The 22,581-nt window shown below is 43.6% G+C and overlaps 1 protein-coding gene across 1 annotated transcript in view; it reads right to left on the bottom strand.

Annotated features, from left to right (window-relative positions):
• Positions 1 to 22,581, bottom strand: part of ttc27 (tetratricopeptide repeat domain 27) — a 128,099-nt gene that overhangs the window by 8,658 nt on the left and 96,860 nt on the right. The window contains exons 11-16 of the mRNA XM_024424752.2: positions 21,030 to 21,125; positions 15,575 to 15,697; positions 4,955 to 5,182; positions 3,659 to 3,757; positions 3,143 to 3,195; positions 1,521 to 1,686 (exon numbers count right to left, since the gene is read on the bottom strand). Coding sequence (XP_024280520.1) covers positions 1,521 to 1,686; positions 3,143 to 3,195; positions 3,659 to 3,757; positions 4,955 to 5,182; positions 15,575 to 15,697; positions 21,030 to 21,125 — 765 coding nt within the window. The remainder of the gene's footprint in view (positions 1 to 1,520; positions 1,687 to 3,142; positions 3,196 to 3,658; positions 3,758 to 4,954; positions 5,183 to 15,574; positions 15,698 to 21,029; positions 21,126 to 22,581) is intronic.

Raw genomic sequence — 22,581 nt, 5'->3', positions numbered from 1 at the left:
GAACAGAGTTAAAGAATGTGAATCCACATCCCAATTACGGGGACATATATTTTACAGCAGCGGGTGGCTGGTTGCGACCTTTTCAACTTGTGCGTTTACATCTCCAATCCTAATTGATGAGGCGCTAGCATCTTGCCAAGCTAAAAATGAATCCATTGAGAGAGAGAGAAGAGCAAAAAAGACAGGGAGGGAAGGAAAGGAAAACACATTTTGATCAAACCCCCACTGACTTTGCCAAGCTAATTAGAAAAGGCAATGAAACATATCCAACCAGGGCTGTGCATGTTAAGTGGCGCCACAGTGGTGGCGCGGGACGAGGCGAGGGCTGGGGATTATGACCGGACCCCCAGGAGCACCCAACCTCCAGACACCTAAAGCTCTGTTATTTAGAGCTTTTACACCCGTGCTGGAACATCTTCTTTAAAGTTAATTGCTCTGTATGTGTTCCGGGGCTCAGGACTTATACAGTATATTGCCGTTTTGCTCAGTAGCTATGTTTGGACTTGTTTATTCAAAGTCGACAGTTAATTTTCTATTTAGTAAGCGTTGGTGGGTTTCCAATTAGCCAGCGATGATTCAGATTTTTCATGTAGATTTTTTCTAATGAAACCAAATGAAAGTGCTTGATAAGCCTAGCAGGCAGTGTATAACTATTGCCGTGGATATATTGCAGGGACATCTTCAGAGAATGTCAGTAGGGTCCTCAAAGGTCTGTGGATCCCACTGCAATATCGACACCTGACATTCCATTAGAAATCGTGATAAGAGCCGCAGCAAAATTATAGACTGGTGGTCAAGTGGTGTGTTGTCATAGAGGCCCAGAATGTTCAGGTCTCCTTTAGGCGAGCTCTCTGACCCAAGTGGTTTCAGTATTAAAGAGGTGGTAGCAGGTGGCGGTGGCAGAGGGCTCTGCTCAAACAGACTGCAACCTCTTGTATATATTCTTCATTCCCAAGGGGGTCACCCTCTGGAAGGCCCTGGGCTCTGTGATGGAGCTAAGAGAGGGCGAGTTTGGAGTGGACCCTTCTGTGCCCTGGAACATGTGGAGCCTGAATCTCACACGGCTGAGAAAGCCTCCCCAGGCTCCTCTCCTTACGGGAGACGTGGGTGCTGTTAACGACTGGTTGTTAGTGGGGCAGCGCCGTGGAACGAGCAGATGAGAGGCGTATGGTGCCATTAAAGGCACGCTCCTGGTGGCATATGGAGCCGGGCGTATTCAAATCCTTGGGTGCTTTACACGTACTGCTCCTAGATGTGAACAAGCTATGACATGGGACTTATCTGTGACAGGAACCAGTGTGGGTGGAAAGGTAGCTGGGTTACTGTAGCACAGCATGTTTCCATTTTAGAAATAATCCTGTAAACAAGGGAAAAGCTGTTCTTTTCTAAACCAAGTAGGATGAAGTTGCCCCTCGACACTAACCCAAGGTCAGTTTAGCATTTTCCCCTAAATGGTTACGTTGTGATTTTAGGATATGGTAAATTGATCCTAGATCGGTGCCTGTGGGCACTATCTTTACCTGCACATCCTTGAATTTGTCCCTCAGGTCCATAAGGCGATGGTAGGCCTTGATGGCCTCTGCGAACTCTCCCACGTCGGTGCAAACGGCAATGAAGTTCTCCCAGATCTGCCAGTGTTCGTAGTTACACTTCAGAGCCTCCTGCAGGGTGCGGAAAGCCTTCGTCCTGACAGACAGTGGGACAGACAGGCGCTGGAATTAGTGGTGCCATGGAAAGTACTTTTACATGGCTGGTGCTCACCATTTCCTCAGGGGCAGCTTACAAAGTCTTACGGGATGAGAACTAAATTGAGATGCACACAGACATGCATGACCATCAATGTGCAAATTTGAGTTACATAAGTCAGGATTTGGTCCTACCAGTCATTTCTACAGTTCAGTAATGAGTCACTATTTCAGGTGAGGTGCCTGTATCTCTGTAACTCAGCAGCTGTCCAGAGGTGGACCATAGCCAAGCCTGACTGACATGGCTGCCTGCCCCCTGTGTCTGACATCTCAGTGAGACGCAGGCTACATAAGTTAGCAGTTCACCGTGACAACCGCCCTGATACTCTCTCTCTGATCCACCGGCACTCACCCACACACACACCACAGGCTACAGGCTCTTTAACAGAGCCACTTCAGCTGATTTAGCAGCGGCGCTAACCAGGTAGAAGTCTCCCCGCTTTTTAATTTCAGGCCTGAAAGCACAGGGCTGATTTGATCAGGGGCTGAGGGGGAACGTTTCCCCATAAAGAAACCGTGGAGCTTCCTAGTTCCCAGACAGAGTTCTGCCAGGAAGAGATTGTGGTTTTCAGGGGAAATAAGAGAACCTGCCCATCTTGCAGTGGTGGGAATGTCCTAATTGAGTTGAGCCTAACAAATCTGTCTGATGCCAGCCTCATGGTCAGCTGGGGTTCACCTAGGTCCTGTGGTAAAATCAGGAGGGTGCTGAGATGTTATCTTTCCCATCACGACTGCCTAGTGAGTTTTTAAAGTAATTGAAAAGCATCGAGGTCCGTTACGTGACCCAACCAATGACTAGAGGAGTTGGAGTGGGGTGAAAAAAGCATTGTAACATCAATCTGTTTCATTGGCGTGTAAATCAGTGCTACTCTTTGATACCTCTCTCCAGCCAAAAATCAATACTGTCAGGCTGAATGGATGCCTCCTGGCTGGCAGTGCGAGTCCCTCTCTCTGTGAGAGTGACAGGTCCTGGATCGGTAGGGGAAGTGGCTGGAGAACCTCAGGGATATCAGGGCTGAGAGAGAACATTAAGGTCTGATTCCTCTGCCTTTGTTGTGGTCCTACTCTATGTGTCAGCCGGCACAAGGGTGGTGGGTGGATGGATGGGCGGGTGAGTGAGAAACACGGGTCTTCAAGGCCCCGCTGAGCCTCCAAAACCAGTTGGCTCAATAAAATAATGCCTCACCCTAAAGCTTATCTCAGTCCAGTCAATTGTGTGTGAGCTGTGGAGAGAAGGCTCTCGACTGAGGGACCCTAAATTCAAAACAAGGAGACATTCAAACATTGAGCCTGTCAACTGAAATACTTATGACTGAACTGTATATCTTTCAGAGTCCTAACTCTGTTCAATCATTGACAGGTTAATGGTCCAGATGGAGGGACTATACAGTACTCACTTCTGTCTCAGGCGGATGTAGGCCGTGGAGAGGTTGTTCCACGCCTCTGCGTTCTGAAGGAGGAAAAATGAAGATGTACAGCTCACACACAAGTAAGCACAGGGTTGTTAAGAAGCTGTGGCAGAAGACTGACTCCCCCCGAGCCTAAATATGTTCTGCTGAGTGCTACATGAGCACATACCCGCTCAATGCAGTAGGCACACGGGTGCCGTATGGGTCATTAAGTTGAATTGGAAAGACTGCTGGAGGACAAGAGTGTTATAGCTTGGGTTATGGGAAGGGAGTGTTTTCCGTTTGTCAAAGTGTGTTTGTGTGTGTGGGTGTGGGTGTGGGTGTGTGTTTGTGTGGGAATGTGTGTATTTGTGAGAGTAATGGAAAAAGAGAAGGGGGGGGTAGAGGGAGTGACAAAACGAGAGATGAATGGTATTGTGATGGTCCCACTGTGCATTCATGTGATTGACTCTGCCCTCCTATGCGATGATGCCCGACACTAAGGTGGTGTAGTAATGCACTTACATCTGGCTCCAGTCCCACACACCTCTGGAAGGCCTTGGCAGCACCCTCATAGCCCTCCAGGGCAAAGTAGGCACAGCCCAGGGAGAACCACACCCCAAGCTGTAGAAACAAGACAAACATGAGCAGTGAGTTCAGGAATACTGAACTGTGAAATGTTGAGTGGAATATCATTTATAGTCTTATCTATTCATGGTGAGAATTCTATATTATCTCAGTGCTAACTCACCCCCTTGATCCACGGTATAAACTAACAATGTGCTGAGCCTGCCACGCTTTCAAACCATCCCTGCCACGCTGACTGGCAGGTGTCACACTGGACACACGTGGGGGGGAAAAGGAAGCGGAAAAAGAAACGCAAATGCCATGTTGGCTAATGTTGCAGCCCTCCTGTGCCTGTGTTTGATTTGGAGGAAAGCCCACCTGTCAGGCAGGCTGCGGGAGGCCCCGCTCTGTGACTGACAGGCAGGCCCCGTCCGTCTGTTAAAATCAGCTGTAGCATCAGTCACCCGGATTTTCCCCCTCTTCCCCCCTCCATTTCCCTTTCTCCCCCCACTTTCTTGTGTCTTTCCCCTCTCACCACAGCACACTACAACATCTCATGGCTCATATCAGAGGGAGGTGGGAAACTGGGAGGAATATACCCCTCTATTCTGTTTATCTTCATTCTCCAAAGATGTAGCTGCTGGAGCGATCGTTTACAGGAGCCCTCATATCTCCTTGACAATACTTCAACAACTCCTTGAAAAATGGAGGGTGAAGGTCATTATGGCAGAACAAGCTAAATTAAAGCATCCTATTGCTGGCTGACCTGCTGAATTAAATATGGACAAAGGGCAGAAAAGGGAAGGAAAACAGGAAATCATTTCCCTTTTCCCCTGGGCGAAACCGACTCGTTATTTCTCCTCTTCACCCTCACATCTCCCTCTCTACTCTGCTATCCAGAGGAGTGGTTATAGGGTGAGTTGGCTACCCTCTGTGTGCTGGGAGCCAACAGGACAGGTCCCAGACACAACTGCCCCAACACTACTTCCTTGGGGAAATGGGAAAGTGTGTGTGGGTGGGTGTGTGAATGGGGGCAAAGGCGCAGATTAATTCCAGCTCTACTGTGCTCGGTGCTAACCTACTACACTTTGAAGTTAATAAATTATTTAATCTATTCATAAAAAATGAGTCATATTAGTTGTAGGTAGCTTACCTGCAGGTCAGGTAGTTAAGTTTTACCCTGTGAGTTCTACCTGCTAGCCCTTCATTTTTCAATATGCTACCCAAAGCTAGCCATTTCAGGGGTTAGTTTACCTGCATGGTGTTGATGCGGAGTGACTTCTCGAAGCACTCCACACACTGCTGGAAGTCCTTGGCCCGGAGGTGCAGCAGGGCCTTGGAGCGCATGGCGCGGGCGCTGCGATGGTTCGACAGCTCCCAGGCCTGGTCGTAGTACTGCTGGTCCCGCAGCACGTCCCCCAGCAGGCAGTACAGACTGGGGGTCTCCTTTTTCTCCAACTCCCTACGCAGGATCTCCTCTGCCTGGGGAGGGAGAGAGAGAAGCACAAAAATACAGGAAGAATTGGTAATGAGGGGAAGAAAAAAAGAGGGAAACAGAGGTGGCGGTGGGTAGTCAAAATGTCTTGGTTCCTGACAACCCTCAGAGCCAAGACACTTAATATTCCCTGCTAACAATAATCAAGCTTTGATTTGGTCTGGGACTGCCACAATCCATTCACTGGGGAAGGAAGCTCAATCAAGATGTTGAAACTGGGGGTACTTCTACTGTAGCCTCAACTACATGATGTTCTCCAGCATGGCCAGAATAAAAGCCAACAGACACTAAACCCCTAAAAAGAGCTGATTTGAGTACTGTATCCCCTCCTTCTACACAGTTGTGTGTAGAATAATGATCAGGTTGTGAAGTGCCTGTGGTCTAACAGTAATGCTCATTGCTCGCTGCTCCCCAGAGGAGACCAGGGTTCAATCCCCATGGTCAGTCACATACTGCTCCCAAATGGAGACCAGGGTTCAATCCCCATGGCCAGGCACATACTGCTCCCCAGCAGAGACCAGGGTTCAATCCCCATGGCCAGGCACATACTGCTCCCCAATGGAAACCAGGGGTCAATCCCCATGGCCAGTCACATACTGCTCCCCAATGGAGACCAGGGGTCAATCCCCATGGCCAGTCACATACTGCTCCCCAATGGAGACCAGGGGTCAATCCCAATGGTCACACTTCCTACTGTTGCCCCACTTGCCAGTCTCCCCCTCAGCTGCCAGCTGACTAATAAATACAATGTAAAAATGGATTTATTTGAAAAATAATGATCAGGTTTCCCCTCACTAAGATGCTGCTTTGTTCATGTGCCAATCTACCCACAGCCTGAGTGTTTTTGGGCACAAGGGTTTTCATTGGTTTCTTTTACTGGATCCCATTCTGAAGGCTGAATCTGGGCCAAGTCCACTGGCACACACTGGGCCCCCATGGAGCAGCTTGTAACCATAGCCATCTCTACCACACCACTCATCAGACCACAAGACCATGAACTCAACTCCAACACATGGAATTACAATGTAAAAACAATACGGCTGGCAAAGGAATATTTGTTCGAACAAAACGTGTTTTTCGTATCAGCTTGAATAGTAGAAGCATGGACCTCTGCAATATCACAAATAACAGATTGGGTTGAGAATAGGAGAATGGTACCACAGAACAGTGAGGGGAGTTCAGCAACTATCAATGACAGAAAATTACAGGAGACCGACATACAGTACCAGTCAAAAGCTTGGACACATGTACTCATTCAAGACTTTCTTTATTTTCCCATTTTCTACATTGTATAATAATAGTGAAGACATCACAACTATGAAATAACCCGTTCATAATCCGTTCACCTACTAAGCGTCTCACAAAGACACAGCGTTTGTAACCAAAAATCTCACATTTGGACTCATCAGAACAAAGAGCAGATTTCAATTGGTCTAATGTCCATTGCTTGTGTTTTTTGGCCCAAGCTAATCTTCTTATTTGTGTCCTTTAGTAGTGATTTCTTTGCAGCAATTTGACCATGAAGGTCTAATTCACACAGTCTCCTCTGAACAGATGATGTTGAGATGTGTCTGTTACTTGAATTCTGTGAAGCATTTATTTGGGCTGCAATTTCTGAGGCTGGTAACTCTAATGAAATAAAATTAAAATTAAAAATGACCTTGAATGAGTAGGTGTCAAAACTTTTGACTGGTACTGTATATTATCAGTAAGTCGTCTCTTTCTCTCAGCTTTTCTTTTCCAATAATTTAACCAGAGTATAAATATCATAATGACTATGGCTGTTATCCGATTATGTTGGTAATCTCTTCCACTCATATTTCACATATTTGTATTTACTCTGACCACACATACTATAGTAGAATATAACGTCGGACAAACTCATCTTAGAGGACATGTGCATCCACATTAGAATTAAACCACTTTTCCTCTATTGGAGGGAGTTAGCCAACAATTTACAGCCCATTATAAAACCATTTCCATTGGATTTTCCTTCAAATATCAAAATTGTTCTTCAGGGTTACAAATTGCCATCACATCACACACTAGTGCTGCGGATCAAAACAAAGAACTGGGCTGCCATGGCCTTTTCCAGACCACACACACCAATCCCTGCTGCTGGATCCTGATCCCTTCCAAGTTGTGGCCTTCAACAAGTCTTTTACAGCTATATGTACTGCATTTAATCCTGTAGTTGCCGCCGTTCAGTTATTTGGAAGGGTGCTGCACACCCAGGAAAGACTTTCCCTGAAAGAATGGTCACATGTATTACCATGAAAAATGCATGTTAGGGAGTTTATATTCACAAGAACAACGGGGCACACCTACAGCCGACTGCTGGAAAATAATTAACTGATTAGAAAACTCTTATGATAATTGTCCTTGACATGCTCTTGCAAGGCAATAAGACTGTGTGCTTCTCACTGGAGAATGACCTGAATCTAAAGTAGTACTTCAGTAGACCTTCTGGGGAAATGGAAAAGGGTGATTGTGAATAACCTCGGAGCATGGCCACCCTTTAGAAGCGCCAGTGTGCTCCTCCATAAAGACAGAGTGAGAGCGGGAGGAGAGGTAGCGAGACACCCTTATTGTGTTGGGAAAATCAAATACGGAGTTCTTTGAATCCTCGTTTAAGGGTAGAGAGAAATCACCCTTTGGCTAGATCTGTTGCTGGTGTAAATGGGCCCTGTCTTACAGTGGGAGCCATGACTCGTGAGATCCATGAATTTCGGGAGCCATGAATTTTGTGAGGGGAGAGTCATTTTCCACAGTGCAGTTGCACATCAAAGGGAATCCAATCAGGCTTGGAATATTTTTGAAACACTGAACAATGGGAATCACGTGATTCTGCGAAGCAAGGTGGTTGTCTGAAAGGAGCCTCCAGATAAAACCCTCCCAATTTCTTTTAAGTTTGATAGAATAGTCAATTTAGTATAATTGCTTAATTTATTTTCGTAGTTTAATTGAAGTTTCTCAGAAAAGTCGGTGTTTGAATTCAGCGCAATGGCTAACAGGACTAGCTCTGTTGCTAGCACTTCAGCAAGCATGACGTTGAAAATACAATAAATATTTACTCTGAGCTGCGCTTTGGTAGGTTGGTGGTAGATGGAAGGCCGTGTTGCCAAACCGAGTCCTTTGAAGAATGTCTCTGGTGTCAATTGGATACGTTGTAGTAACGTTGTTGTGTGATAGAAGGGATACTCTGTCTGTTCCTTCCTAACCTGCGTTTGCTGCTACTGTTGCTAACTCAATGGCTAGGAGGTATCACTTCTGCAGTGAAGAAGAGTTCAAAGTTCATACCATTCGCAACCAAAGCTCACGCTGATGTTGGTTTCGTTCTGTAGTTATTATCTAAACCATTCTGACATCGGACCGTCGTCCTCACATCCTCGGAACAGGTTATATTGTCATCAAGTGGAGCGAGAAGGGTGTGTCTGAAAAGTTTTATAACCCATGACTCTTCATAGGGGCGGGCCACTGATTGATAAGAGCCCTAACCTTATGAAAACCCAATTCTCACATTTCAGAAGCTAAAATCACATTTTTTATTTTATTTTACCTTTATTTAACCAGGTAGGCTAGTTGAGAACAAGTTCTCATTTGCAACTGCGACCTGGCCAAGATAAAGCATAGCAGTGTGAACAGACAACAACACAGAGTTACACATGGAATAAACAATTAACAAGTCAATAACACAGTAGAAAAAAAGGGGAGTCTATATACATTGTGTGCAAAAGGCATGAGGAGGTAGGCGAATAATTACAATTTTGCAGATTAACACTGGAGTGATAAATGATCAGATGGTCATGTACAGGTAGAGATATTGGTGTGCAAAAGAGCAGAAAAGTAAATAAATAAAAACAGTATGGGGATGAGGTAGGTAAAAATGGGTGGGCTATTTACCGATAGATTATGTACAGCTGCAGTGATCGGTTAGCTGCTCAGATAGCAGATGTTTGAAGTTGGTGAGGGAGAGAAGTCTCCAACTTCAGCGATTTTTGCAATTCGTTCCAGTCACAGGCAGCAGAGAACTGGAACGAAAGGCAGCCAAATGAGGTGTTGGCTTTAGGGATGATCAGTGAGATGCACCTGCTGGAGCGTGTGCTACGGATGGGTGTTGCCATCGTGACCAGTGAACTGAGATAAGGCGGAGCTTTACCTAGCATAGACTTGTAGATGACCTGGAGCCAGTGGGTCTGGCGACGAATATGTAGCAAGGGCCAGCCGACTAGAGCATACAAGTCGCAGTGGTGGGTGGTATAAGGTGCTTTAGTGACAAAACGGATGGCACTGTGATAAACTGCATCCAGTTTGCTGAGTAGAGTGTTGGAAGCAATTTTGTAGATGACATCGCCGAAGTCGTGGATCGGTAGGATAGTCAGTTTTACTAAGGTAAGTTTGGCGGCGTGAGTGAAGGAGGCTTTGTTGCGGAATAGAAAGCCGACTCTAGATTTGATTTTCGATTGGAGATGTTTGATATGAGTCTGGAAGGAGAGTTTACAGTCTAGCCAGACACCTAGGTACTTATAGATGTCCACATATTCAAGGTCGGAACCATCCAGGGTGGTGATTCTGGTCAGGCGTGCGGGTGCAGGCAGCGAACGGTTGAAAAGCATGAATTTGGTTTTACTAGCGTTTAAGAGCAGTTGGAGGCCACGGAAGGAGTGCTGTATGGCATTGAAGCTCGTTTGGAGGTTAGATAGCACAGTGTCCAAGGACGGGCCGGAAGTGTATAGAATGGTGTCGTCTGCGTAGAGGTGGATCAGGGAATCGCCCGCAGCAAGAGCAACATCATTGATATAAACAGAGAAAAGAGTCGGCCCGAGGATTGAACCCTGTGGCACCCCCATAGAGACTGCCAGAGGACCGGACAGCATGGAATTTCATCCCATCACGAATAATTTCATAATCAAACATTTAAATTGAACAACAATTCCATGTGAATCCGATAACTCTGATGTATAGACCTTCTACTATAGAGTTTATGTCATCTTAACATTGATGAGAATGTCTCAGATGACAACCGAACTGACGTCATATTCATTAAGTACCACCGCATATGTTCAATTGGTCGGATTACCAGAATATAGTTCATTTCCCCCCCACCTTCTGATGTTCCCAGAAACTCTATGTTAACCAAGGGGTTTGCAAATGTAACATCAGTAGGGTAGAGAGAGGAAAAAAAGGGGGAAGAGGCATTTATGACTGTCATAAACCTATCCCCAGGCCAACGTCATGACACAGTCATGTCTGTTCTAGTGGCCATTTTTGCTATTAAGAATTTTTATTCAACTTTTCCCTCCATTGTTTTTGTTTCTATTACTGTTTGTTTCTGTTTTTCTTTCCTATTTAACTTACTTTTATAGATGGGTGGGTGGGTGGTTTGGAGGGAGGAAGTGGAGGGGATGGATGGGAGCATGAGGGGTTGGGGTTACTGTTTTTTGTTATATCTGAAAATGTATAAATAAAGTAGTTTAAAAAAAATTTTTTAACAAGGAACAAGGAAAAATTTAACATGAGTTGGATGTACGTTTTACACTTTCCTACCCAGCTGTGCTACGCATTACATGGAAGGGGACAAGACTAAGCTTCCTCAAGCAAAACTCAAGGAGGACCAGAAATAAGGGCATGGATGGCATAGCTATATTGGCCAGTGAGTTCACTATGGGACAGTGTTTGTAACACACTATCGCAAAGACACTGAAATGACATTTCTGCAAACTAATAGCTACAGTATTTAGCTATTTCAGACTGTATAGCTACAATGCTATTTTTGTCACTCGGGTCTAGCCGGTTGGCTACACAGTGACTGTATTCAAGTTGCCTGGTCAACACTACCCTCAAGCAAAGATGTCAGTAAATTAAGTAGATGGAACTAACAACCTTGAAAATATTTGAATTGATATGATTTTATATGGGTTCATAGAACTTGTTTTCCCCTTTACTTTAATATCTGCTTCAGTATTCTTGATACAAACGACTTATTCTAAAACTGTACAAAAGGACAGAGCAGTGATACACCCATCAATGAGGGATCTGGGTCTGGTAGACATATGGAGACTTGTCGATCCAAGAGAGAAGGAATATACGTTTTTATTCACAACCATACATCTCATTCCAGGATAGATTACTTCCTAATATCCAAGAGCATGACTAAAGAGGCAATTGATTGTAAAATAGGAGTTATTGCTTTGACTGGCCACGCAATAGTGGAATTATGTATAGCAGTTGATTCTGATATGGCTAAGAAACGCATTAGATTTAGGATGAATACGTCCTTATTCCAAGACAAAACATTTCATCCTTCCCTCAATGAAGACATTGTGTTTTTTTCCCAAACAAACATTGGTTCCACTGAAATTGAGTAGTGAGGGAGGCCTCTAAAGCTTATGTTAAAGGAAAAATAATAGCACAAACCAGTAGAAAGAAAAGGAAAGATCGAGAAAGAGTTGAAAAACTAGTCTATCAAATTAAAGAGATGGAAAAAGTCACCGTTGAAACAAGTCTGTAGTCTTAAGTTTCAATTACATGAGATCTATAACAAAAAGACTGAATATGTTTGAAAGTGGCGAAAAAAAAACAGGTAAATTATTGGCTAGACAATTGAAACAAACAGATGCCAGTTTTGTAATACCAGCTATTAAAAACATGGAAGTGGAGAGGTACTGACTAGTACAAAAGATAATAACCATGTGTTTTGTGACTTTTATTTGACTCTTTACAAGTCTGAATGTAACTTACACCCAGCTAAATTGAATGCCATTTTTTTTTTAAATAAAGCTTCCGGGGTTGTCCCCAGATCAAAAAGTATTTGGACACTCCTATACTATAATCTGAGATAAGAACAACCATCACCTCAATGAAGTCTGGGAAGTCACCAGGATTAGACAGCTTCCCGGCTGAGTATTATAAGACGAATATTGACGTATTAGCTCCTATATTAACATGGGTGTACGCAGAAGCTCTGGAACTGGAGCAGCTACCTGACACTTTTAACAAGGCACTCATTTCATTCATTCTCAACAAGGGTAGACCCCCCCACTGACCCAGTTTAATCGAAATTGATTGTAAGCTGCTCTTCAAAGTACTAGACATGAGGCTGGAGAAGGTTTGACCTCATATTATAAGGTGAGATTTGTAAAAAAAAAAATATATATAAAAAAAAAGTAGAACCTCCACAGAATCTTAGACGTTTGAGTCACCTCATGTGGCCGAGTCAAAAAGAAGATACTCAGGTGGCAGTCCTTCCCTAGATGCAGAGAAGGCATTCGATAGGTTGGCGTGCAGCCTTTTGACGTATACCCTTGAAAAGTTTGGCTTTGGCCCTAGATTTATCAAGTGGAGAGGGGCTTTTTGACATATACCCTTGAAAAGTTTGGCTTTGGCCCTATATTTATCAAGTAGGTTAAGGTATTATACTCCAATACAAGAACAGCAGTCCTCACAAATGGTATGCTCTCTTCCTTTTTTAATTTGACGAGGAGAACCCAGCGGGGCAGTCCTCTCACCTCTCCTTTTTACTCCATTTTTGGAGCCCTTGGCAGCAGCAATTAGAGCTGATTCAGGAATCAAAGGAGTGATGGGAGGTGCCAGAGAGCATAAGCTGTTTATATATGCTGAAGACATATTGTTACTTATTAGGGAACCGGCCACATCAATCCCTTTGGTTTTGAACACAATTGAGATGTTCTCACAGGTATCTGGTTATAAGATAAATTGGCAGAAGTCAGAATCTATGCCTGTATCCAATGTATGTCCTCCTGTTGCAATTACTTCATTTCAGTTAAAATGGGTGCCGTCGGGGATTAAATAACTGGGTATAACACTGAGCTACAGAATCATGCAAATTAATGTAGCTACTACTACAAAAAAAGAAAGAATAATCTTGATTGTTGCTTAAACTTACTTTATGGGGCAAAATAAATACTGTTAAAATGTTTGTGGCACCACAGTTGAATTGTGTCCATGATGCTCCCTGTGACTATCTGCAAGGGTGAAGTAGGTACCTTTTCTGCATGTTAGACTGCGGAGACTCCTACTACGTAACTGGAAGAGTGCAGATAGTCTGAAATCAACAGATTGGCTCAAACTCATCGTGGAGACTGCATCTTATGAATCAATGATAGCAAAATAACAGGAGAGGAAAGGGAAATGTAGTATGACATGGGAACACTTTTTGAATGATATAAGGGACCCGACATGCGGGTGAAAAGCTAGGGAATAAAGTTAGAACAAATGTTGTGTAATGGGTATTTTTCTTTACAGTTAAAAAAAATATATATCTAAAAAATGTACTATTACTTTCTTATATTATTACTCATTTATATTTACTTGCCGTTTAATACTCCAACCACAGAGATATGGTTGAAAAGTGCTGTCTTGTTGGGTGTCATGTTTTTGTTATTAGTGTTATGTAATGATGTAATGTCATATCGACAAACGTATAAAAAAACAGAAAATAAAAAATACATAACATTCAGATGTTGTGAATGCAAAAATATATACTCTCTGAATCGGTTCTGGGGCTAAATTACATGTACCGGGATATTCATATGTGATTTACTGCCCCATTTGCGCAGAGGTGCATTAAACATTTGTCAATACCATACATTTATTTCAAACGCGGATATTTTGGACTGGGTTATACCATAACAGTTTTGTTCAATATTTCGTCTTGTTTATTTGCTGAAAGGTTTACACAGAAGCTGGTGTAATACGACAATTAGCTTCAAAACTCTAGTGGATAAACTTATATCATGTGCTCAAGACTGGCAGACTTTCCTGTTTGTCCATTTTAGCTTCTTTCTTTTTCGCAGGCTACGGCCAGTTATGGCTCATTCACATTAAGCATGCATTCAGACACCGAGAGCAGGAACAGCACGTTTAGTGCAAAGAGACTACCGGCTGAAATCTACCCGTCTTCTCCAGACAAATGGATTGCCTAGCATTTCTTTCATCATGTTACATGGACTGCTGGCTTTGGCCAAAGCGCATAGTTTTAGAATGAAGGACTTACTTTATTGACCAGAATGCACCTCTGTAATCAGATTGGAAGACAAAGGAAGCTGTAAGTCAATAACAGAGCACAAAGGCCCGCAGGCCTCGCCTTCAGGGTTGGGACTGTGAGTGTGGGTCAGCCCTGCCCACCTGGAGGGAGTATGGTGTGTGCGCTTGTGGAATACTCATTTCTGCTCAATCTGTCCCAGTCAAACTCTGCTGATCCAGAGAGATGGATGTGGTGATGCTACGGCGAATTTACGAGAACCCTGTGAATCATGTGGAGATGTCACTTAAAAAGGTCAATGACTGAAAGGACAAGAGGTGATCGAGAGAGAGAGAAAATACTTCTGCGAGAATCTGACCAAGAATGAACCAGATGTCCATTGCGTAACAGTTTGGGAGAACGTCCTCAGAGCGTTTGCGGCAAATCTGGCACCGGTTTCATTAATGACTTTCATAACCACAGCAACATGGCGGAAGGTGTTACAGGGTTCTCCATTTGGCCTGGTGTGGCACTTCTGTTAGGACTTGACAGAACATCGTCTGACAGGTGCAAGAGAGCGAGAAAGCAGGTTGCCTTACCGCTGGCTCTTCCTTTTTTCTCTGCTTCATTACCTCAGTCAATTCTGACTGAGATCACTTGAAGGTCGGGCGAGAAAAAACACACCTGTGTAAACATTGAGACTTTTCTGCACCAAAAAAATTGGAAAACGATCCGCTATCAAAAAGGAGGACCAACAAAAACAAACAGCTGCCATACGTCCAAATCTTTTGATTCTTTATTCTCTGCCGCTCTGTGGGAATCAGACTCTAAAACCAATGCCATTGGTTGCTGTTGGCTGCCCTTGTGACCTGTACTTCCAACTCCTGGTGTTCCACCATTAAGAGACCAAAGTGAACATTCAATCAGCGCCATCAAGAGGACATTGACTGAGGGACGGGGGGGCTCTGTGAGAGCGTGATCCAACACAAACACGCCATATTTCTGTCTATCTGAAAGTGTGTTTCCCAGGGGGCCCTGGGGGGCAGACAGGTTAATAATAACACCAGGGAAACAGAGCCAGATCTCCCTGGGACTGATGTGTCTGACAGCTGGTGCGCCAGAGAACACAAACGAGTGCATAAACAGGTGCGCACCACAGACAGACAGACGGAGAGGTGGAGGGAGTACAGCGAGATAGCTAGGCAATAGGGTGATAGCGGCGATATTCACTGTTCTTCCAGTGTGGGCAAGATGAGCTTCTCTCTGAGTGTGTTTGTGTGGTGCCCATGTTTAGTTACGAAAATAACCTTGTCTGTTGTGTAAAGCAATGGATATTGCATTGTCCCTGAGAAAGGCAGTCACAATTATTCTGGTGGTTGTAATGGCTGTGTTGTACCTTGCCATGCTGGCCCATCCTCTCCAGGCAGATCACAGCATCCTCCCACAGCTCCAGTTTTTCGTAGATTAGCAGGGCTGAGCTCGTGCAGCCCAGGTCTGTCAGCAGGCTGGCCAGCTGTTTCTGTAAATGTGAGAGAGGTTCAGACATGGGATAAGTCATTTCATATTTAAACTGTAAAAAAAAATATATTATGTTGATGCCCCAGGAAGAGCCCATCTGCATCCCCCTGCAGGAAAACCCACTCCTAGTTCTGCCACCGCTGAAAAACATCCTGGGGGAAAAACTGTGTATGGATACACTCCACGAACCATCACAGCTCTGTCTCTGGTGGTAATGACCCTTATCACATTCATATCAATAAAAGTCTATTTTTTTTGTCACAGGATGCTTGGGAGAGGTGGTCTTCCCTAGCTGCTGTATTCAAGGGTGCAAATATGTACTGCCGTTTAGCAGTATTTAAGCTGCAGCCATCCTCCTGATTATTGGGAAATTATAATACTACAGAACTGTTCTTAACTTCTTCGATATAGGGGGCGCTCTTTTAATTTTTGGATTAAAAAAAGTTTTAAACAAGATATTTTGTCACGAAAAGATGCTCGACTATGCATATAATTGACAGCTTTGGAAAGAAAACTCTGACGTTTCCAAAACTGCAAAGATATTATCTGTGAGTGCCACAGAACTGATGCTACAGGCAAAACCAATATGAAATTTCAAACAGGAAATGCCCCAGATTTTGAAGGCGCTGTGTTCCAATGTCTCCTCATATGGCTGTGAATGCGCCAGGAATGAGCTTACACTTTCTGTCGTTTCCCCAAGGTGTCTGCAGCATTGTGACGTATTTGTAGGCATATCATTGGAAGATTGACCATAAGAGACTACATTTACCAGGTGCTCGCTTGGTGTCCGCCATCGAAATTATTGCGTAATCTCCAGCTGCATGTATTTTTCCATTTGCTTCCGAGGTGAAACCAAACTGCCACAAATTATTTATCATCGAATAGATATGTTAAAAACACCTTGAGGATTAATTCTAAACAACGTTTGCCATGTTTCTGTCGATATTATGGAGTTAATTTGGAAAAAAAGTTTGGCGTTGTAATGACTGAATTTTCAGGGTTTTTTCTTGGCCAAACGTGATGAACAAAACGGAGCGATTTATCCTACACAAATAATCTTTTTGGAAAAACTGAACATTTGCTATCTAACAGAGTCTCCTCATTGAAAACATCCGAAGTTCTTCAAAGGTAAATTATTTTATTTGAATGCTTTTCTTCTTTTTGTGAAAATGTTGCCTGCTGAATGCTAGGCTTAATGCTATGCTAGCTATCAATACTCTTACACAAATGCTTGTGTAGCTATGGTTGAAAAGCATATTTTGAAAATCTGAGATGACAGTGTTGTTAACAAAAGGCTAAGCTTGTGAGTGAATATATTTCTTTCATTTCATTTGCGATTTTCATGAATAGTTAACGTTGCGTTATGGTAATGAGCTTGAGGCTATGATTACGCTCCCGGATACGGGATTGCTCGACGCAAGAAGTTAGAGGTCGACCGATTAATCGGAATTGCCGATTAATTAGGGCCCTTTTCATGTTTTCATAACAATCGGAAATCGGTATTTTTGGACACCGATTTGGCCAATTTTTAATATATATATATTTTTTACCTTTATTAGGCAAGTCAGTAAAGAACACATTCTTATTTTCAATGACGGCCTAGGAACGGTGGGTTAACTGCCTTGTTCAGGGGCAGAATGACAGATTTTTACCTTGTCAGCTCTGGGATTCAATCTTGCAACCTTACAGTTAACTAGTCCAACGCTCTAACCACCTGCCTCTCATTGCATTAATGCTAGCTAGCATTAAACTTAGCTTATAAAAAAACAATCAATCATAATCACTAGTTAACTACACATGGTTGATGATATTACTAGTTTATATAGCGTGTCCTGCGTTGCATATAATCGATGCAAAGCAGGGGGATGATTTAACAAAAGCGCATTTGTGAAAAAAGCACAATCTTTGCACGACTGTACCTAACCATAAACACCAATGCCTTTCTTAAAATCAATACACAGAAGTATATATATTTTTAAACCTGCATATTTAGCTAAAAGAAATCCAGGTTAGCAGGCAATATTAACCAGGTGAAATTGTGTCACTTCGCTTGCGTTCATTACACGCAGAGTCAGGGTATATGCAACAGTTTGGGCTGCCTGGCTCATTGCAAACTAATTTGCCAGACTTTTACGTAATTATGACATAACATTGAAGGTTGTACAATGTAACAGGAATATTTAGACTTAGGGATGCCACTCGTTAGATAAAATACCGAACGGTTCCGTATTTCACTGAAATAATAAACGTTTTGTTTTCGAAATGATAGTTTCCGGATTCGACCATATTAATGCCCAAAGGCTCGTATTTCTGTGTGTAATTATATTATAATTAAGTCTATGATTTGATATTTGATAGAGCAGTCTGACTGAGCGATGGTAGGCAGCAGCAAGCTCGTAAGCATTCATTCAAACAGCACTTTTGTGCGTTTTGCCAGCAGCTCTTCGATGTGTTCAAGCATTGCGCTGTTTATGACTTCAAGCCTATCAACTCCGAAGATTAGGCTGGTGTAGCCGATGTGAAATGGCTAGCTAGTTAGCGGGGTGCGCGCTAATAGCGTTTCAAACATCACTCGCTTTGAGTAGTTGTTCCCCTTGCTCTGCATGGGTAACGCTGCTTTGAGGGTGGCTGTTGTCGATGTGTTCCTGGTTCGAGCCCAGGTAGGGGCGAGGAGAGGAATGGAAGCTATTGCCAGTATTACACATCCAATAGTCAAAGGTATATGAAATACAAATGGTATAGAGAGAAATAGTCCTATAAATACTATATTAACTACAACCTCTTACCTTGGAATATTGAAGTCTCATGTTAAAAGGAACCACCAACTTTCATACGTTCTGAGCAAGGAACTTAAACGTTAGCTTTCTTACATGGCACATATTGCACTTTTACATCTCCAACACTTTGTTTTTGCATTATTTAAACCAAATTGAACAGGTTTCATTATTTATTTGGGGCTAAATTGATTTTTATTGATGTATTATATTAAGTTAAAACAAGTGTTCATTCAGTATTGTTGTAATTGTCATTATTACAAATAAATACATTCCTTAAAAATCGGCCAATTAATCGGATCGGCTTTTTTTGGTCCTCCAATAATCGGTATAGGCGTTGAAAAATCATAATCTGTCGACCTCTAGTTCTTAACTACACACGCAGACACACACCAGTTGTATTCATTCCTAGCTGTGGTGCCATATGCAGGTTAGTGTCTTCACCCCCCCGGGAGTGTCTTCACCCCCCCGGGAGTGTCTTCACCCCCCCGGGAGTGTCTTCATCTTTTATCTCTCCATCCCCACTATTATGACCTCACATCTATTTCCATTATCTTGTCATCTTCACACAAGGCAACATAGGCCCTAACCTTGTACCCTAACCCTGTCTCTCAATCCACGTAAAGAGTGGGAGCTGAACCTGGAGCACAGTCTGTCTTGTCACAGACCAAATCCTAGGTTTCTGGGTTTTATCACCTCTCCTGTGATCGCCTCCCCATCCAGTCTCAGGGGTGACATATCACGTCCCACTGGGATGATGGGCCCCATAAATCTGATTGTACCCCCGTCCCACAACCCCACTCGTCAACCACCCTAATCACGTGACCAGGGAGACATGGGGAGCCAGGACGTGACACCAATGGCAAACGGCAGACATTTAGACTAATAGGACACACGGCAGCGCACATGCCATTTGTGCCTCTTTACCAGTTTCCAGGAAAACTCCTGATATTGTGGTTTCAGAATCTCCCTGAAAGCATGAAGGGCTGAGACAGACAAGACAGTTTAATTATATGGGGATTTATTAATTCTGTAAGCAAATCTTCAAATATGTGCTATATCTCAACCCATCTTCCTGTCCCTCCTCTCCCCACACAGCTTCTCTGTGCGCAGGCACGGCCATCGTTACATGCCGGGCACGCCTCTCGCTAAGGAAAAACACATCACAACAGCCCACACAATTCTCTGCCTTGCTTGCACTTTCAATTCCCCAGGCGGCAATAGGGTGCCTTCAATTCCAGCTTTATTGCTGTTTGCCATTATTACATGAAGCCTGGGCGATGTATCCTGCCCCACTGATTTCTCTCTTTCCCTGTCTTTTACATTCCCTCCCTCTCAATCTCTCTACCTCCTCTTTGTCATATCTCTTCCTCCCTCTTTTTATTACAACCCCACAATCTCTCGCTCCCCTTCTTCCCAGCTATCTCACCATCTCCACTCTCCTCCCTCATCTGTTGACTAGACAGGCCTGTTCCTTTAAATATACACTACCGTTCAAAAGTTTGGGGTCACTTAAAAATGTCCTTGTTTTTTGTCCATTAAAATAACATCAAATTGATCAGAAGTACAGTGTAGACATTGGTCATGTTGTCAGTCTATTCCTGTTCTGAGAAATGAAGGCTATTCCATGAGAGAAATTGCCAAGAAACTGAAGATCTCGTACAATGCTGTGTACTACTCCCTTCACAGAAATGTGAAGGGAAAATGTGAGCAAATTACACTGCTCAAAACACCTTACCTAATACAAGGAAGGAGAAACTGACTGGGCCAAGACAGGTGCTACAACAACAGAAATAAACACACCCATGGTCAACAGACCATCTTTCTGCTTGCTACAAATACAGAATAACAAAAAGGCTAATCACTCACTCCTCATCTACCGGAATATATACACAGACCGAGAAAAACAGACAAGCCTTACATGTAACACCATATAAAGACTAACAGGTTGATGCAGCTTCTACCCTGAGGGGCACTAACTGTCTGGTAGTTGGAGGACAAAGACATACTGTTTTAGTGGCCATCCTGCAGTGGAGGCTGGCCATTAGGTGGCATTTGGCTTGGAAGCAGTCGGCGCTAACAGGGAGCTCCAGCCTGACAGATATATTGGCTGAATGTCGAGTGTCCAGATTAGATCAAGGCTCTGACGCACTAAATCCCATATAACCAGACATGTGGTGATGGCTGAGACTCCTCTGGGGACAACGCGGTAGTAGACCTCGGGCAGGAGGTCGAGAGGACAGTCACAAAGCAAGGACAGCATCCTTCTTCAAGTCTCGGACTACCGTCAAAGGTGTGGGAGTTCAAAGAGAGTCCCATCCTTTTCTCCTGAATTAGTGTTCACGCATACAACCCTGATGTAAATAATTGTCTAATCGTGACCATGACTTCCAATGGGTCAAGTCACAAGTCAAAGCTTTGATGGAAGACATTGCTCTGTGTGGTACTTCAGTTACAGTGAGTCTGCCCTTAAAATTAAGTTCACAATCACAGTGGAGCGAAACCAATTCATAAATCAGAAACCCAATCAGCAGTGACGGGGTAATGATGGGGTGTTACCTGGACAGCCCATCTGGGAGGAGCCTGGCAGCAGTAGAAGAGTTTCAGACGCTCAGTCACAGGACAGCTCCTCTCCTCAAAGTAATCCACTATAGTCTGGAAAAGAGGAAAGACATCCAGCGTCAACTAGAGAGTCATACCCAGGCAAAGCCTCATTACTAAATCCCCAAATTACAGACTTAAACTGCAAAGTTGGTAGAGCAAGTCAAGAGCAAATTGAAATGTACTGATTGAGATGTGAGTGCAACAGGTCTAAAAGCCCATTGATTGACAGTGTCCAACCCTGATATCTGGTTGAGTTCTGTGTTTCGTCTCAATCTGTGTTGTTCGGGTTGTTAGGTACTCAATGAACACTGGCTCCAGGAAGACAAGGTATAAACAGGAAACAACTCTCACCGTCACAGCAAAGGAGCCACTGCTGGATGCTATCCAATTGTTAATGTCTCATTCTCAGTGTCATTTTATCAGTGGGCCATCATGCAGAGCAACAACTCACATTCTGCTTGCTATCTGAGACGAGACAATTGTCTGTGCCTAAAATTGGGCTTGACTCACAGTTATGTCTAACATCAATGATCCAATACCATGGCTCATAAACCTCAACCTAACAGCAAATCCCAGACTAGGACTGGGTCCTGTCGTTATGGCTGGGTTGGGTGGTGTTATCTGTGGAACATGGACAGGGCCCAGTTTACTGTAATGAGATTTGGATCCCGACCACCCAGGATAAAGTTCATTATAAACAGTGGATGGAGTTTGGCAGCTCGGAGGTGATTGGCCTCCTTGCATAGGAAATTAAGAGGAAAATTAAGAGTGTAACAGGACATATTTTACAGTTTGGGATGGAAAAAATCCAGAGAGGTGAGTCACAGTGAATCCATTTTCTGGTAACGAGGCCAGACGAAAACACAGACACCTAGACACACATACTCGGACAAAACGCAGAACGACACAAGCAAAAACACGAACAAATAGACAAACAGACAGACGCCAACACAATCAGGGAGGCGGGGGGGATAAAAAGCTTGCCTTACATTTTAGACTCAAAGACAAATCCAATGCCTGGTCATAAAGTGTTGTCAAACAGACTGCTTCAGATGAATAGTGATCTAGCTCCCTCAAAGACCATTTCTACTCTGCCCACATGACTGTCATCAATGTTCATCTTTTGTCTCTGTCAGTTTAATGGGTGGTTGGAGAAGTTGTCTTTACCAATATCTAAATCCTGTCAACAAGCAACAGCAGATCCTCTCTGGAAATCGGTAACATCTAAACAAACCTTGTCAACGAATGAGAATGCCCAGTAAACCATTAGGAGTAAATCTGTGAGTGACGCAGTGTGTCAAAACAGGTAGCCTGCAGAGTGGGAGATGGCACACAGCAAGTGCAAGAGCTGTAAGAATACACCAGAATGAGGACTATAATAGGCTGTCTATTCATGCCAAAAACAAACAACCTTTACACTTGTGTTTGAGTGCAAACGTTCGGTCTTCCAGGTAGATGTAAATGCTCTTTTGTTAAAGCGAAACATTGCACAAAACCAACTAGACCT

Source organism: Oncorhynchus tshawytscha, linkage group LG06 (genome assembly GCF_018296145.1).
Source record: "Oncorhynchus tshawytscha isolate Ot180627B linkage group LG06, Otsh_v2.0, whole genome shotgun sequence".
NCBI lineage: Eukaryota > Metazoa > Chordata > Actinopteri > Salmoniformes > Salmonidae > Oncorhynchus > Oncorhynchus tshawytscha.
This window is presented reverse-complemented; position numbering and strand designations above follow the sequence as displayed.